At 35.7% G+C, this 17,324-nt stretch overlaps 3 protein-coding genes across 3 annotated transcripts; 2 read left to right on the top strand and 1 right to left on the bottom strand.

Moving 5' to 3' along the window:
- Positions 481-5,723, top strand: LOC18608654 (secretory carrier-associated membrane protein 1). The gene is made up of 13 exons (XM_007043453.2): positions 481-808; positions 1,490-1,552; positions 2,519-2,620; positions 2,726-2,788; positions 3,231-3,264; positions 3,352-3,474; positions 3,738-3,800; positions 3,895-3,988; positions 4,368-4,413; positions 4,508-4,575; positions 4,989-5,037; positions 5,233-5,298; positions 5,393-5,723. Exons 1-13 carry the CDS (start codon positions 755-757, stop codon positions 5,477-5,479), a joined length of 912 nt encoding a protein of 303 aa, XP_007043515.1. The 5' UTR covers positions 481-754; the 3' UTR covers positions 5,480-5,723.
- On the top strand, positions 6,300-9,804 carry LOC18608653 (pentatricopeptide repeat-containing protein At1g73710). The gene has a single exon (XM_007043452.2). It carries the CDS (start codon positions 6,478-6,480, stop codon positions 9,502-9,504), a length of 3,027 nt encoding a protein of 1,008 aa, XP_007043514.2. The 5' UTR covers positions 6,300-6,477; the 3' UTR covers positions 9,505-9,804.
- On the bottom strand, positions 10,327-12,813 carry LOC18608652 (pentatricopeptide repeat-containing protein At1g03540). Its single transcript, XM_007043451.2, has one exon. It carries the CDS (start codon positions 12,717-12,719, stop codon positions 10,806-10,808), a length of 1,914 nt encoding a protein of 637 aa, XP_007043513.2. The 5' UTR covers positions 12,720-12,813; the 3' UTR covers positions 10,327-10,805.

Genomic DNA, 17,324 nt, shown 5'->3' with positions numbered 1-17,324 from the left:
TTGGCTTTAAATTTGTTTGGATTTAGGAAATGACTTTGAAATCTGATTATCTGAATGGGTTTTTAACCCCCTATTTTCTAAAAAAATATATTCATAAAAGAATATAATTGAGCACTTCTTACCTTGCAACCAAAGATTTAATATTAGTCAAATATCAGCAGTCCTAACCAAGCAATGGGGGGGGGGGGTTGCATGGCATATTAGCTAAACTCCAAGGAAATGTTGCAATAAATGGACAGCATTTGAGCAGTAAGTGTTTGATTGTGAAATGCAATCTTCGCCTACTTTCTCCCAACTCTTGGAATATAATCAATTACTAAATTCAAAACAAAATCATTCAATTCAACAAATATGTATTAAAAAAAGAGAAGCAGAATTCTGAAAGAATACGCGGAATTGGCCCAAAACTTGACTGGAGTCAACAAAGTAAAGGAGATCTACCAAGCCCATTATCAGCTCCTATTTAAACCCCAGCCGCGGCCCGCGAAACTCTTCCCGTCGTCTTTTCCCTCACATTTTCTCTCCAAACGAACGCCCTTCCATTCCAAAGATAAACTATATCCACCCGTTGCTATAATCAGCCCCTCTCCTCTCTCATTTCCCTTCTTTCTCTTCTCTATATTTTCTCGACATTGATCTTCTTTCTAACGCTAACTTTTATTTTTTTTCTGCTGCGAAATCATCTCTTTTAGTGTCCCAAATTCAGATCTATCCCGCATTGTTTTAGTATTCGGAGTTTCCTTTTTGTGATTCGATGAGTCGCTTCGATTCTAACCCTTTCGACGAGGAAGAGGTCAATCCTTTCTCGGTAAGTTCCATACTTACGTATTTACGTATCTGTATCCCGCTTTCCATAAAAGTCAAATGCCTACGATTGATGATATCTATATTTTCTGTTGTTTTTCTTTTTTCGAGATTTCGTCGATAGTTTTTGTTGATTTGGATGATTGATTGACCAAATTGCTAGATCTGATTAATTTTCCGCTGCCAATCGGAATTGTTATTGTTAGAAATTGTTTTACTTTTGGGAAAGGATCTCTTGTTTTCCATAATGTAGCTCTAGTAACTCTGTTTATTTAATTTTCTTTTCCATTGAGCGACATAAGGCTGTGTTGGTTTGGGACAAAAAGCTACGAGTTGAAAGAAACTTTTGTTAGACTCTAATAATGCCATCCTTTTGAGATGTAATTTTTAAACATAGACAAATTTGATTTGAATTTGACATTGTGATTTTTGCCCAAGAAAAACAAGATAAATAAGCTTTGTTTCTGATATGTAAAGCTGGTACATGTGGCTTCATGGAATATAGTATTTCTTTGGTGAATATTGTTCCTTGTTTCCCTTAAGCTTGACCACACACAGCTTTGTTGTGGTATATCCTTAGAAGTTATAAGTAATGATTTAATTTGTGCGATTGAATTGTTGTTGAAGTTCTTCATTATTGTTTTTGCTTATCATGGCCTGTATGGATTCATTTTATCTATTGCAGGACCCAGCTGTCAGGAAAGGATCAGCGCAATCAAATTATGGTGGAGGTGCCTTTTATACTACAGTAAGTACTTTTTCCCTACAATTTTCTGGTTACCTTTACCTTCATAATGTTCGATAGTGGCATTTAAATTGTTGAGAACTGCAAACATTGGTGGCAGATAGAGAATAGTAAACATACTTAACTCTTATCTATGTCTCTCTGGCATAGCATGGTTGTGATGACTGTTCAAAGGCTATCATTGATTTTCTCACGATGGTCATGCTTTGACTTGATTCTAATGATTGGTAGTGGCACTAGAATATTAGTAGTTATAGTGGTTGCAATGATGAGAGTGATTGTCATTATGGCGAAGATGCTAGCAGCATTTGAAGCTAATGAATATCCATCATGGAAATGCTTGCTTATTAAATGGTCTTTGTGGTGGTTGTTACTGTTAGTAATGGTAGTGGTACCAAAATTCTTTTCATTGATGAATTCATAAATCTTCCTAGCCACTACATTGTATGTTTCTGGATTTCAGTCAGTAGATTCCTTTTTTCCCCCACTTTTAAGTAGCTCATTTACTTCAAATGAAAATCAGATAGATTCAAAACAAGGTGCTGCATCAAAGACCGAATTACTCACAGCAAAGAATGAACACAAAGCTCAAGGAGAGCAATAATGGACAGATGAGCTTGCTTTCTCCTTGAGACAGGAGGCATGGCTTGAAAGTCATGTACATCCTGATATTTAGGAAGATGGCCAGTTGAATCCTGATTGTAGGTGCAGTTTTGTGCATTGTTTTTTATCCCAAATTTGTATGGGACTCATTTTCCCATTGGCTTATGCCTTTCTTGCTTTGTGAAATTTTTGTGCTAGAATGCTTATTGGCAATGCAATTGTATCTCAATTGACTGGTTTATTTTCTTATCTTGCATATGCAGTTATGCATATGTCATGTGCTTGTGTATGCATGATGTACCGATCCTGTGCAATTGCTTACAATCTTGCTTGTGTTACTTCTAATTTTAAATACCCAAATTTTAGAATCCTGGTAGTGTTCCTCCTGCAACATCAAGGCTGTCACCCCTTCCTCCTGAACCGTATGACCGTGGTGCAACAATAGATATTCCTCTTGATTCTGCAAAGGTATCCTAAAATGTTCCAGATATTGAACGGGCCTACTGTGCGTGGTTCTGAACATTCTGTTTAAGCAAAAGACTTGTTGTCATCTTTTCGTCTCATCAACTGTAGGATTTAAAAGCAAAGGAGAAGGAACTTCAAGCAAAAGAGGCTGAATTGAAAAAGCGAGAACAGGTAATTTGGTTGTCTGTTTGCATTTGAGCAAGGCTGGCTGAGGAATTATAAATCTGGTGCTTCCAATTAATTATTTGAGATATTTGATATCAATGGCAGCTAGTTACTTCTTTAGAATTGCAGTGTCAATTATAAACATTTCCAAATTAATTTAGTTATTGGTAACTCGGCCCAAAGAATCGAAAGCATAGTTTTTGAATCTCAATTTCTGACTCATATTTTAGTTTAATTTATTTCTTTCTGTATGAATGCCTGTAAAATATCTTATATTCTGAATTGTTTTCTTTTTCATTGTGAAAATTCTAAACTCTGAAATGAGTCCTTAAATGTACATTTGGAAGTCATATGTAACTAATGTTGTCTGTAGTGTGGTTTTGCAATTCCTTTTGCTTTTAGTGTAAATTATCTTCCTAGTAACTGATGTTATCTTTACATTATGCAGGAATTGAAAAGGAAGGAGGATGCAATAGCACGTGGTAGGTTCTTTTTTATTATTGTTGACTTGATGAGCTTGTGCATTACCAATCTGATTTTGACATGTGTTCTTGCCTTTGTCTTGGCAGCTGGAATAGTAATAGAGGAGAAAAATTGGCCACCATATTTTCCTATTATCCACCATGACATTGCAAATGAAATACCAATCCACCTACAAAAGATGCAGTATGTTGCTTTCACAACATTATTAGGTGAGTTAAAAATAAGGTTTTTTTCTTTCTTTTGGAAAGGGTTTCAATATTTAAGCATCACAGTGCTTGGGTTTAGATTTGGATTGTCTTATTGCTTCGGTCTATTTTTCTCTGATCTAGTTATTTCTCTCTTACTTTGTTAATATATAAGCATTGGTTGTAATGTTCATTTCCTGTTCGTGTCTTGGAGAATGTCTAAATGCAAATTTGTTATGGTGGTCTATTTTGACTTTAAGTCTGTTAATTTATCTGGACATGGGCAGGTTTGGTTCTTTGTCTTTCATGGAATATAATAGCTGTTACTACAGCCTGGATCAAGGGAGAAGGTGGGTTTTGAAGTTACTCAGTATAGCCCTTAATTATTATTTAATTGCTATTTTGGTGTCCTTTATCATATTATGAGTTTATATTTTGTTCCAGGTCCAACAATTTGGTTTCTTGCCATCATATATTTTATATCTGGGGTACCTGGAGGCTATGTGTTGTGGTATCGCCCTCTTTATCGTGCCATGAGGTACTACTTTTTGTTGTTCCATATTTGGTTTATGACTTATCAAATCTATATCTATCTAATTATTAATTATAAAGATTATAGTGCTTTCTGTGATTATTTCTACTATCTGGACTCCTATGTTGTGAACAAATTGGAAATTTAGATCCAATGATTATAGAAAATGTTTGCTGCTTCTAGATGGTGAGATGATATAAGGATACCCTATATATCAACCATGTACCCTTGAAATTTATTTTAAACAATGTAATTGTGAGCTGAAAAAACTATGTGAATAATTTGGAAATGCCACTTGTAGTTACACACTTAGATTTACTATATATATTACATTTTATCCCCATCCTTAATCTTATCTTATGTTATGTTTCTATTCCTTTTAAAGGACTGATAGCGCATTGAAGTTTGGATGGTTTTTCTTGTTTTACTTGGTAAGCTTATTGTTTTCTCATTGTAATTGTTCTATATTCATCGAGGATATGTTAGAAAGCTCCTCATTTCTGATTCGTCTCTTCCACCTTCCAGTTGCATATTGGCTTTTGCATCTTTGCTGCAGTTGCTCCCCCAATTATTTTCAAGGGAAAGTCTCTTGCGTAAGTTTGTTTGACCATTTTCCTTTCAGGGGAATTTTGCTTGTTACATTTCTTTTTCAGAAAAAGGTTTTCATTGTTTAATTCTTTATAGAGAAGGTAACAATTTTGAGAAAGAGTGGATGTCTTGCCTCTAAAAACTTATGATTTCCATGGGCTGGTTTGAATATTTGTCCCTGAATAATCAGCCACATTTTGTGTTTTACACTTTTATAGTATTACACAATCTGAAGGGAAGCAAGTCTTATCACCTTGGCAGCTCCTATCATAACCAACCACATTTTTACCATCTCTTAATTGTTCTGCCGGAAAATGTGTTTTAATTATTCATGTAGGAACACCAGCTTTAATCATGTTTTTTTTTTCTCTATGGAAATCTATAGCTGACGTATTTTATTGTGTAATTCTTTGCACAGAGGTATTTTGCCTGCAATAGATCTCTTGGGCAACCATGCTTTGGTGGGGGTAAGTCTCAAGCCATTAGGACACGATAGTTAATATTCAACTACATAGTTGTAGCATCAACACTATTTAGGATCATGATTTTATGAAGCATAGTCTTGAGTAGAATTACACTAAAATATTTGTCTGTTTCTGGTTTACTATTCATTGTGTCTTTGAGAAAGCTTGACATTGTCCATGCTTCATTTTGAGGTGCAGATATTCTACTTTATTGGTTTTGGATTTTTTTGTGTTGAATCACTGCTCAGTGTCTGGGTTATTCAGGTTCACTAATCCCTCTTGTTTCATTACCTATCCAGCAAAACTGCTCCACTTTTGTTTCTTCTTAGCCCCTGTGTTTTCTTGTTTAAACTTGCAGCAAGTTTACATGTATTTCCGAGGTAGTGGTAAAGCTGCAGAGATGAAGCGTGAGGCTGCAACAAGAACCATGATGGCAGCACTATGATAGGGAGACTCTAATAGAAGTTGGTATTTGCAGGTGGACTAGGATTTGTCCAAGAAATTCCCTTACTTGTTCTTCCCATACACCATTGGTGCCTTTCTGGCCGGCCTATTCATTTTATTAATGTGTTGTTTTAAGTGTAATTCTGAATGAAGAATGTTGAGAAATCAGATAAAGTTGAAAACAAAGATAATCAAAGTTTTTGTCTGGTTTGTACCAGGCTAACCCTTGTTTTCCCCATATTTCATTTCAGTGTTGTTGTTATGCATAGAATGGTTTGTATGCTTGATCTTTGCTTCCGGGGAGAAATGCCCACAGACGGATTTACATAAAAATTAGTGCTTTCATTGTCCCCCTTTTAATTTTTTTTTATCTGGACACGTAGGTATGGAATTTAGGTTCTATTACACAATCAGAAAGAGTTCATATATGGCAATCAAGTTACGTTTTGCTTGTAAATAAATCCTTAGATCTAAATCTCACTAAAAATAAATCAATTCATTCAAATAGCCCATGACAAGCCATATGAGGTTCTAACGTCTGCATTTTAAATAAGTTACTTATTGTAAATCACTGGATATAAAATAAGTACGCAAAGATTCAAGTGGTGAATAATTTAATCTACGACACTTATTTTTTTTAATCATATTATATCAATGAAAAATAAATAAAATAAACAAACAATGTCAAAATTTGTTAGTGAATCAAATTAAGAATTATTTCCAAAAAAAAAAAAGACAAGAAAAGAAAAGAAAAGATTTTAATTAGCATTTTCATTTTCTTTCTTTTGTTTTTCCCCCCCTTTTTGGAGTTGGGCGTTAGTTAGGGCTGAATCGGGTAGAGTGCCAAAGAATCACAGAAAACTCCAAATCTAGGAAGCCTTAGAGGCTGACAAATAAAAAACTTGACCAAAAACCCTACAAAATCACTGAGCGTAAACCCTAAACCTTCGCCGAAAGAACAGATTCAGAAACCAAAATACGCAAGCCGAAAAGGAAAAGATGCTACCGAGTTACGGTTCAAGAGAATCGGGGCATGATTGTTTACGGCGCCACATCTTGGTTTCACCAAGTAAGCTTCCTCACCTCCATTTTCCTTGCGCAGCGAGAGTGTTTTTGGGGTATAATCATGACCAAAGATTTTCTAGAAAACAACACTTTCTTGAGCAAGGCTCAAGTGCAAGCGTACACTCTTGTGCCCAGAAGCAGCATTCAAGAGGATTTGGGTTTTCTACAGGGTTTAAGCTACAGTGTCTCTCTAAAACCCTGTTTTCTCCCACTACAAGTTCTTCAAGTAATGTTAAAAAGAAGAGGTATAAAGGTATTTTGCCTTCGATTCTTAGGGCTTTGGAGTGCGATACGGACGTAGAGAAAACCCTTAGTTCGGTTTGTGAGAATTTGAGTCCGAAAGAACAGACTGTGATACTCAAAGAACAGAGTAACTGCGAGAGAGTTACTCGGGTTTTTGGGTTTTTCAAATCACTGAAAGACTATGTGCCGAATGTAATTCATTATAACATCGTGCTTCGAGCTCTGGGGAGAGCTCAAAAATGGGATGAGTTAAGGCTTTGTTGGATTGAAATGGCGAAAAATGGTGTTTTGCCCACAAACAATACTTATGGAATGCTTGTTGATGTTTATGGGAAGGCTGGTCTGGTGAAAGAAGCACTTTTATGGATTAAGCATATGAGACTCAGAGGACTTTACCCTGATGAAGTCACAATGAATACGGTTGTTAAGGTTTTGAAGGATGCTATGGAGTTTGATAGGGCAGATAGGTTTTATAAAGATTGGTGCATTGGGAAGGTGGACTTGAATGATCTTGAGTTGGATTCGATGATTGATTTTGAAAATGGGTCTGGTTCAGCTCCCGTTAGTTTTAAGCATTTTCTATCAACTGAGCTTTTCAGGACAGGTGGTAGGAGTCCTGTTTTGGAAACTTTAGGTTCACCAGACACAGAAAGTTCTATTAGAAAGCCACGACTAACATCTACATACAATACTTTGATTGATTTGTATGGAAAAGCTGGGCGCCTCAGGGATGCAGCTGATATCTTTGCTGAAATGTTAAAATCTGGTGTGGTGATGGATACTATCACATTTAACACTATGATCTTTACTTGTGGAAGTCATGGCCACTTTTTGGAGGCAGAATCTTTGCTTAGTAAGATGGAAGAAAAGGGAATACCTCCCGACACAAAGACTTATAACATCTTTTTGTCTCTGTATGCTGGTGCTGGAAATATTGAGGCAGCCCTGGAATATTATAGGAAGATCAGGAAGGTAGGTCTTTTCCCTGATATTGTAACTCACAGAGCTGTTCTTCATATATTGTGTGAGAGGAATATGGTTCAAGAAGTGGAGACTGTAATTGAAGAAATGAACAAATTTGGTATTCACATTGATGAGCAGTCTCTTCCTGTTCTTATGAAGATGTATATTGCCACAGGGTTGCTTGACCAGGCGAAGAATCTTTTTGAGAAGTTTCTTTCGAATTGTGAGCTTTCATCAAAGACACGTGCAGCAATTATAGATGCTTATGCTGAAAATGGGCTCTGTGCTGAAGCTGAGGCTGTGTTTTATGGCAAGAGAGATTTGCCAAGGCAGAAGAAAGGTATTGTGGAATACAATGTCATGGTTAAAGCATATGGCAAAGCAGAACTCTATGATAAGGCTTTCTCTCTCTTTAAGAGCATGAGACATAATGGTACCTGGCCTGATGAGTGCACTTATAATTCCCTTATTCAAATGTTATCTGGAGGTGATTTAGTGGATCAGGCAAGAGACCTCTTAGGTGAAATGCAAGCAGCAGGATTCAAACCAAAGTGTCTAACCTTTTCCTCTATTATTGCATGCTATGTCCGTCTTGGGCAGCTTTCTGATGCCGTTGATGGTTACCAAGAAATGATCAGTGCAGGGGTGAAGCCCAATGAAGTTGTTTATGGGTCTTTAATTAATGGGTTCGCTGAAATTGGTGATGTTGAAGAAGCTCTGCGATATTTTCGGATGATGGAAGAATCTGGAGTATCAGCAAATAAGATAGTACTAACTTCGCTGATTAAGGCTTATAGCAAAGTGGGGTGTTTGGAAGGAGCAAAACAAGTGTATGAAAAGATGAAGGATCTGGAGGGTGGTCCAGATATCATTGCATCAAATAGTATTTTAAATCTTTATGCAGATCTCGTAATGGTGTCTGAAGCGAGATGTGTTTTTGACAATTTGAAAGAAAAGGGTACTGCAGATGGGTTTTCATTTGCAACTATGATGTATCTGTATAAAAGCATGGGCATGCTTGACGAAGCAATTGATGTTGCAGAAGAGATGAAACAGTCTGGTTTGTTAAAAGACTGTTCTTCATACAATAAAGTAATGGCATGCTATGTTACGAATGGCCAGTTACGTGGATGTGGTGAATTGTTGCATGAGATGATTAGCCAAAAGATTTTGCCTGACACAGGGACCTTTAAAGTACTATTCACTGCACTCAAGAAGGGAGGCATTCCAATTGAAGCTGTAATGCAGCTAGAGTCATCATACCAGGAAGGGAAACCTTATGCAAGACAAGCTGTTAGCATTGTTGTTTTCTCTTTGGTAGGCTTGCACGCTTTTGCACTTGAGTCTTGTGAGGCCTTCACAAAAGCAGAAATAGCTCTTGAGTCTTTTGTGTACAATGCCGCCATATATGCTTATGGGTCATCAGGGCACATTAATAAGGCTTTGAACATGTTTATGAAAATGCAGGATGAGGGCCTGGAGCCAGACCTTGTCACCTTTATTAATCTCGTAGGTTGCTACGGGAAAGCTGGCATGGTTGAAGGTGTGAAGAGGATATATAGCCAATTAAAATACGGAGAGATTGAGCCAAATGAATCCTTGTTCAAGGCTGTCATAGATGCTTACAGAAATGCCAACAGGCAAGACCTTGCTGAATTGGTCAACCAAGAGATGAAATTTGCTTTTGAAGGACGCGATTATTCCGAGTCCGAGGTTGAAGGTGAAGATGAAGAAGAAATTACTCTAGACCCGTAGATTTCAAATGTATATTCACGAATAGATGAATTTGCCTTCTAAGGACAAGTTTATTCTGAGCCCGAGGCTGAAGGTGAACACAAAGAACATTCTCTAGACCCTTAGAAGCCAATCTCTTAAGACTCCAAGTATTCCAAGTGTATGTTACAAGCAAGAGTCTCTGTAGGGTGTATACTGTATACTGACAGCAATGTAAAAGCTTCCAAGATCTTGTGTACAAATAGTAGAAGTCAAAGTGATGGAAGAATGTATAATGTAAATTCTGGCTTCTCTTTATACCAAATTTGCCTGTTCTTCTAAGTTGATTGTAGTCGTGTGTTGTGATTGTCTGGTTCGTTAGGTTGCCCTCGTCCATGTTTGATTGGGAAGTCCAGGCAGAGCGATTCATCCTACGGGTGACATGATTCTCTTTTTCTAATATCTCTGTAGAGGTATACCAAGTATGTATGCCCTATTGATTGAAAAGTTCCCAGTTGACTGTAACCGAGGAGGTTGAGCACGAGTGTTTTCAGTTAGATGCACATCAATGCTTTGGGTTGATATCACGTCAACTATTTTGATGTATTTCAGCCATGCAAGAGTAGTACGCATGGCTACTTGGACATATGATCAATCAAGTACTCAGCACAAATTTTGGCTGCCGTCAAATTTGCTAAGTTGGTTTAGCTAGTTTTTCTTCAGTTGGACCTTTCGGGATACGAACTGACCCAAGACATACCATAACACCAAATAGGGCGGCAACTAGCTTAGGGCTATAATCGTTCCTACGACATGAGTGGAGTCATTTACACCAAAGATATGGTTTAAAACGTTACCAAGGAATAACAAGAAAACAACTTGGAGCCATTAGTGCAAACCATAGAATCGGTTTTACAATCTATACACATATCAACAGGGCCATTGCAGAATTAAGGTGAGGGAGTTCATTTTCTTCGATTATTGGTTTCACAAGTTACAATGATGGATTGAAAAGGAGTTTCCCACTTGTTCTGTAGATTCTGAAAGTGCCAATTAACCAGTTAAAGAACAAGAGAAATCATAATCAAATCTTCATACTGCTAGAATATGGGAATTTAAGAAACTCTTTCAGCAGGAAAATTTGATTTGCAATGACTGCATTTGCCTGCATGGTTCAAACCGCCTGTCAGCTGGTTCCTTTGGTGATTCTGCACCTTTAAAAGCACCTTTTGATGCACGGTTGAGGCCAAATGAAAGGAAAATTAAAGCTGTTTGGACATTTGTGACTTCACGAACTTTGAACCAGGTTAGAAAAATTGATTAACACCGATTTGTTCTCACCATCAGACGGGATCCCTTATGCCTAGAAAACCATTTCTTCCAGGCATATCCACATCAGCCACATCAAGATAAGAACCCATGTTAGTGTTAGCCTCAACCCAGCTCTTGCCTGTAATCTTCTTGACTCCTCTGTCTTTCATTAGCTTCCTAACGTTTAAAGCATCATTCCATCGGCCAACTGCTCTATATACATTAGCCAGGAGAACATAACTCATATGGTAGTCAGGTTCTACTTCAATCATTTTCGTTGCAATGCGCTCTGCAGTACTCGAACTTGTGCAGGTTGTGCAAGCACCAAGGAGAACAGCCCAAAGAGATGAATCATCTCTTAAGTCTGCACTCTCTATCAAATTTTCAGCTTCTTCCAGTAACCCAGCGCGGCCTAAGAGATCAACCATGCAATTGTAATGTTCAATTCCAGGTTTAATCCCATATTCCCTAGTCATTAAGGCAAAATATTTTCGCCCTTGATCTACCAAGCCTGTATGACTACAAGCGAAAAGAACTCCAATAAAACTAATGTAATCAGGCTTAATACCCTTGATCATCTCATCAAATATTCGTAGAGCTTCTCCACCTAATCCATTCTGAGCAAACCCATAAATCATTGAGTTCCATGTTATCAAATTTCTACTAGACATCTGCACAAAGATGCGATGTGCAAAATGAATACAACCACATTTTGCATAAAGATCAACTAAGGCTGATTCTACAATAACATCTCTCCAACCACCCCTTCTCACATACTGACAATGAACTTCTTTACCTTGTCTTACAGCAGCCAAACCTGCACATGCACGGAGAACAGTTCCAAAACAGTAGAGATCAGTCTTATCCATTTCCCTGAAAATTCTAATAACAGATTCATAGTCTTTATTCTGACAGTAAACACCAAGCAATGCAGACCAAGAAACTGAATTCTTTTTCGACATCCTATCAAAAACACACTGAGATTCATCAACCAACCCGCACTTTCCATACATATCAAGAAGGCTACTCTCAACAACCACATTTCCGCAAAGTCCACAAGTAATGACCTTAGCATGCACTTGCTTCCCTTGCCTCAACCGCCCTAAATTCCCACAAGCTGTCAATACTGTCCCAAATGTAAACCCATCTGGGCTCAAACCATGATTCCTATGCATCAAATAAAAGAACCTCAATGCCTCCTCAAACAAATCGTTCCTCGTGAGAGCCGAAATAACAGAAGTCCAACAAATAGCATCCGGTTCAGGCAATTCATCAAATATCTCACACGCCTCCTTCAACTGCCAATTCCTCCCATAAAAATCAATCAACGCACTCGAAATTACACGATTCGAAACAAACCCGCGTTTTATAACCACCCCATGAAAGCACCATCCCAGCCTCAACTTCCCAAGCTCCGAACATGCCTTGATCACGGTAGATAAAGTGAATCCATTTGGCTCAACTCCAAAACCCAGCATTTCCCAAAACAATTCAAGCGAACTCTCAGGTTTACCCGCTTTAATGTACCCCGAAACCATTGATGTCCACGATATAACATCTTTCACAAACAGCCCATCAAAAACCCTCCGAGTTTCTGTAAAATCAGGACCCAACTTAAAATACAGAGCAAGTAAGCTATTGCCGACGAAACGATCCGTTTGGAGACCAGATTTAATAACGTGGGCATGGAATTGTAGCCCATGAGAAAAAGATTGAACATTTGTGCAAGTTTGCAAAAGGGAAGCGTAGAGTAATGGTTTTTTCGAAGAGGTTGTTTCGGAAGGGAAATGTAGGGTGTTTAGGAGATGGATAGCAGGGAAAAGTTGAGCTGACTTGCAAAAATGGAGGATCTGGGAATGTTTGTCTGATGGGGTTTTGGAGGGAAATGTGGGGTTGAAAGAAGCAAAAGAGCAGCGATGGCGTTTGAAGAAGAAGAGCAGCTTCATCCAACTGGTTTTTGAATAAATGTCTTTTCGGTGCTTTCAATTTGTTAAAAGTACCCGCCCTTTTTGCGTCCTCCTGTCGCCGTTGTCTCACTTCATTGACCGTGTGACTTGTACGGAGCAGTCTCAAGTCTCCACTATGATGTAAATGTAGCCATCAAGTCAAAACTGGGTGAATTTCCTTTAATTTTAATTTTATCTTATTTTTTTCAATATATATATATATATTATCATATTTATTTTGCAAACATCTCTATAAATTATTCATGTTAATATAAGTCAAATTACTTAAGATTTTGTAAATGATGTGTTAAATTGTCAACCAATGCTTCATAACATATCTTGCTTATTTTTCACAAGATAAAAAATTAGACATATTGGGTAAAATGACCCACAAAAGCCATAGTACTTATAATTATCAATAGAATGAATATTGGCTGCTCCTAAACAGTTCTGCACGGGTTTGTAAAATTTTGCAAATAGTTAATTTTAAATATTATGTAAAAAGAGTACGTAATATGTATTGGCTGAGCGTTGACTTTCAAGAATACAGCAGTGTTGACTTAAAAATTCTTCCAACAAGATGATCATGAAGGATGAATATAAAAAATGCATGCATTACATAGCAGATTAAAAGTAGAAAAATTGTAGCAAAGAAAAGTAATAAACAGTTTACTTAAATATAAGCAAATGGACCATCATAAATCTGAACAGTTTAATTAGAAGCGAAAAAATTATGTCACCTTTGCATCAAAAATAAATCAAACATATTGACCATTTTTAATAGTTGTGAGAAATAGTCAGCAATTTTTACATTTCATAAACTGACGTGCATTATAAGTCGAACCGTACGAAATATACAGTTTTGAAAAAAAACTGTGAGCCGAAGTCTATATTGAATAAAAATACCTTCACACAAACAGAACTGTAATCATAGCAAAAATCCAAATAAATATATATATATATATACTATATATATATATTACCAATCCATAAAAAAAAATATGCATCAGTACAATAAACAATATATGAATATATGAACAAAAAAAAATACAACAATCATCTGAAATTGTTATCATCATATGAGTTGTCGGGTCTTTAATAGAATAAACAAGAAATGTCACTACAAAAAATTTAACTATTTTCAATGAAATTTTCTGTTGGAAATAGGTCTTTTTTAGTTGGAAATATTTATTTTCAACGAAAAATTCTGTTGAAAATTTCGTCGGTACAAGCCTTGTGGGTAATACTTTTCGTTGGAAATTCGTTGGAAATTTTCAACGGATTTCCAATGGAATTTCTGTTGGAAATTTCCAATGGATATCAATCCAAAATTTTTACTATTATTTTCGACGGAATATTTCCGTTAGAAAATTTGTTAACGCCAAAAAAAAATCGGACCAAATTTTCCAACGAATTTCCAACGAAAAAATTCCGTTGAAAAATAATTTCGTTGAAAAGCCTATTTCCAATGGAAAAAACAGTATGAACAATTCCTGTTGGAAATACAATTTCCAACGGAATTTCAATTGGAAAACCTATTTTCAACGAAAAAATCAATAGGAATTTTTTTCATTGGAAAATGGAAATTTCCAATAGAAATTTCCGTTGGAAATCTTATTTCCAATAGAAAAACATTTAGCATTTCCAGTGAAATTTTTCGTTAGAAAAATATTTCCAACAGAATTTTTCGTTGAAAATATTTTGACCTATTAATTTTTAATAAATTTTTAAAAAAAATTACCAGTTTTCATTCCGATACTAAATTTAATTTCGCATTCGAACTGTAAAATATATAAAAGAAATACACATTACAAAATTGAGATTCAAGTCATAACATCTAATTAGAAATTATCCTTAACAAACAATATATAAAATAGTTCGATACATATGAATATTAAACATAACTAAATTAAAAAGTATCCAAGTGTTTGCACTAAAAATTATACATTATGTGAGGAATTTTCTTCTGTCTTCTCACACTTGAATTCCTCTGTTTTATACCAAGGATGTCCACATACCTGACAATGCTCAAACATAGCAAATCGCTCATAAAATAACATGCAATTGTTCTTGCAAGCATCAATTTTTATATATCCCAAACCAAGCTTTGCTACCTTCTTCTTCATCCTATAAAAGTCGATAGGTAACTTCTCATCAGATGGCAACATATTCTTTATTATCTCCAACAGTCGATCAAAACATGATTCACTCAAATTGTACTCTGCCTTAACATTTAAAAGTTGCAACACAGCTGAAAGCGTTGTGTGCTTTGTGCAACCTACCCACAAAGGTTCCTTTGCATTTCTTAACAAAGAGTAAAAGGTTGATGCATTTGGATTGTGATCTTCTTCCACAAAGCTCAACTCATTTTTAGAACCATGGTTGAAAGCAACTTCGGTACGCATAGCATCTTTAATCATTCTAGTATATGGATTTTTTATTTCATCTTCATATGTAGGTTTTTGAAAAGCAGCATCTTCCTCCAATCTAAGGGATGGTTCAACTCTAGATCTACTTCTCGATGATTGTCCAACATCATCTTCTCCATGTAAACTCCAAATTGTGTAAGCCCCAGTAAAACCCCAGTTTAGGATGTGTTCTGTGACTTTATCTTTATCTAAGAACTTGTTGTTACTACATCGTGTGCAAGGGCATCTAATTTTATTCTTCCACATAAATGTAGTCTTCGAACATGCAAAATTAATAAATTCAGTAACTCCATTTACAAATTCAGCTGTAATGAATCCATTCTGTAATCGACAGTACATCCAAGAACGATCTCCCGACATTCTGTAATCCTAAGTGTCATAGAATATCATTATCAAGACTAATTTGTATTGATGGTAACAAAACAATTTGTTAAACCCTACATTTCAATATGTATTTTATATAAATATATTCAAAATTACATTGTAAGATGCAAAGTAGCCCTTATAGTATAAATTATTGCATACATGAATTATCAAAAAACCTAGGTAGATGGTTTATATTTATTTGCACATTAAATTGCTTTAATTAGAGATTCACACCTGCATCTTAAAATTGGTGACTGTACATTAAGTTTGAATTGAAATTATATATACATGATGTTTACCCTTTCTTTTAAATATCATTAACCCATGCAATTTCCAATTTATTACAATTTTTTAAAATATCAAAATTTTAAATTATTTCATATGGTTATGACAATTTTATTTTGAAATTTAAATTTGGGCTATAAATTCAAGCGTTATATTATAAGACTTAAAGTGGAAATTATAATTAGGGCCTTAATTTTATTTGGGCTTAAGGTAAAATATGTTAATTGCTTTTGATCCCAATCGGCTAATAAGATATTAGGTTAGTCGGCTAGATGATTCAAATTGCATTAAAATATAATAAACATCATATTTATTTATGTTTATAAATTATTGATAAAAATTTTAACTAAATTTAATGCAAATCAAATAATATGTCAAATACCAACATTTAAATATGTCAAACGTTTAGGCTTGTAATAGCAAATCAAATAATTAAAACAGGGGTGGTTAGTTCTCAAATACCAACATTTAATTGCTTATCTATACATCTTAGTCACCTGCAAAATTATACCAAAACCCAATCTTGTTTTGAAGCAGACTGAACACTGTTTTTATGCTTCCAGAGTCGACCTTAGCCTTTGACTGAAATTAAAGCAATGAAACGTTTAGGCTTGTAACCCTAAATCAAATAATTAAAACACAATAACATCATTAAAAATACCTAGGGTGCAACAATTGATAAACAAATATTGATAAAAATCAAATAAACAAGGTATACAAAATTAACCCCTAGGGCTCGATTTGTGGAAGGGATCAGACGATGAGTAAGGCAGCACCAGGGGGACTAAGGCGACGGGGACAGATTCATTCAAAGAGTGTTTAGGTCATGACGGCAAAGGTTCAAACTAGAGAATATGGCAACAGGACGACGGGGCCAAAGGTGACGGAGAGAGACCGATTGCTGTTAAAATAAGACAACGTCGGAACCGGAGTTAGGCCATCGGCAACGGGACAGCACCGGGAACGCCGTGGAAGTTGAGCAAAGGTTTTAGAGAGAGGGGAGAGCGCCGCGGGTAAAGAGAGAAAATGGCAATTCAAAAGTCAGGTTTGGGGAGAAATTTGCAACTTTATAGCTAGGGTTTTATGGATTAAAACTACATGGTTTTGACGTAGGGTTAAGGGGACCTAATTTTGGCAGAAAGGCGACGTATTGGGCCAAAGGCAACTAATATTCATTTTGGTTTAATACCCAATTAAATTTGGGAGATAAGTTTTAAGTATGGGCTAGTGGAAGAAATGGTTATCTTTTAACTCTTTTAACATGTGGGTAAAGGTTCAAGTCTTGACAATAATAGTACTTTTAGATTTATTTTATTTTCGTTCAAAAAGTTTTTTTTTTAATATTACTCAATATAAGTAATAGTCAGATATGACTAAATTTTTTATATACATATATAATGATCACAACTTATAGGTTATACATTGATATGTATTAACCAAATTTGTATAATTAATTATCAATATTATTTTTATAAAATGTATGATTTTTATCCTATTACATTAATAATTATAATCATCTAAATGA

The sequence above is a fragment of the Theobroma cacao genome, chromosome 2 (assembly GCF_000208745.1).
Source record: "Theobroma cacao cultivar B97-61/B2 chromosome 2, Criollo_cocoa_genome_V2, whole genome shotgun sequence".
NCBI classification, from domain to species: Eukaryota; Viridiplantae; Streptophyta; class Magnoliopsida; order Malvales; family Malvaceae; genus Theobroma; species Theobroma cacao.
Note: the sequence above shows the minus strand (reverse complement) of the source record. Positions and strands in the feature narration are given on the sequence as shown.

What these genes read in the sequence shown, in the direction of transcription:
- LOC18608652 (XM_007043451.2), bottom strand. Translation starts at nt 12,719, where the DNA reads ATGAAGCTGCTCTTCTTCTTCAAACGCCATCGCTGCTCTTTTGCTTCT.
- LOC18608653 (XM_007043452.2), top strand. Translation starts at nt 6,478, where the DNA reads ATGCTACCGAGTTACGGTTCAAGAGAATCGGGGCATGATTGTTTACGG.
- LOC18608654 (XM_007043453.2), top strand. Translation starts at nt 755, where the DNA reads ATGAGTCGCTTCGATTCTAACCCTTTCGACGAGGAAGAGGTCAATCCT. An exon ending in TTCCTCTTGATTCTGCAAAG is followed by an intron (nt 2,621 to 2,725) that starts GTATCCTAAAAT and finishes CATCAACTGTAG; the next exon opens with GATTTAAAAGCAAAGGAGAA. An exon ending in AGCCTGGATCAAGGGAGAAG is followed by an intron (nt 3,801 to 3,894) that starts GTGGGTTTTGAA and finishes ATTTTGTTCCAG; the next exon opens with GTCCAACAATTTGGTTTCTT.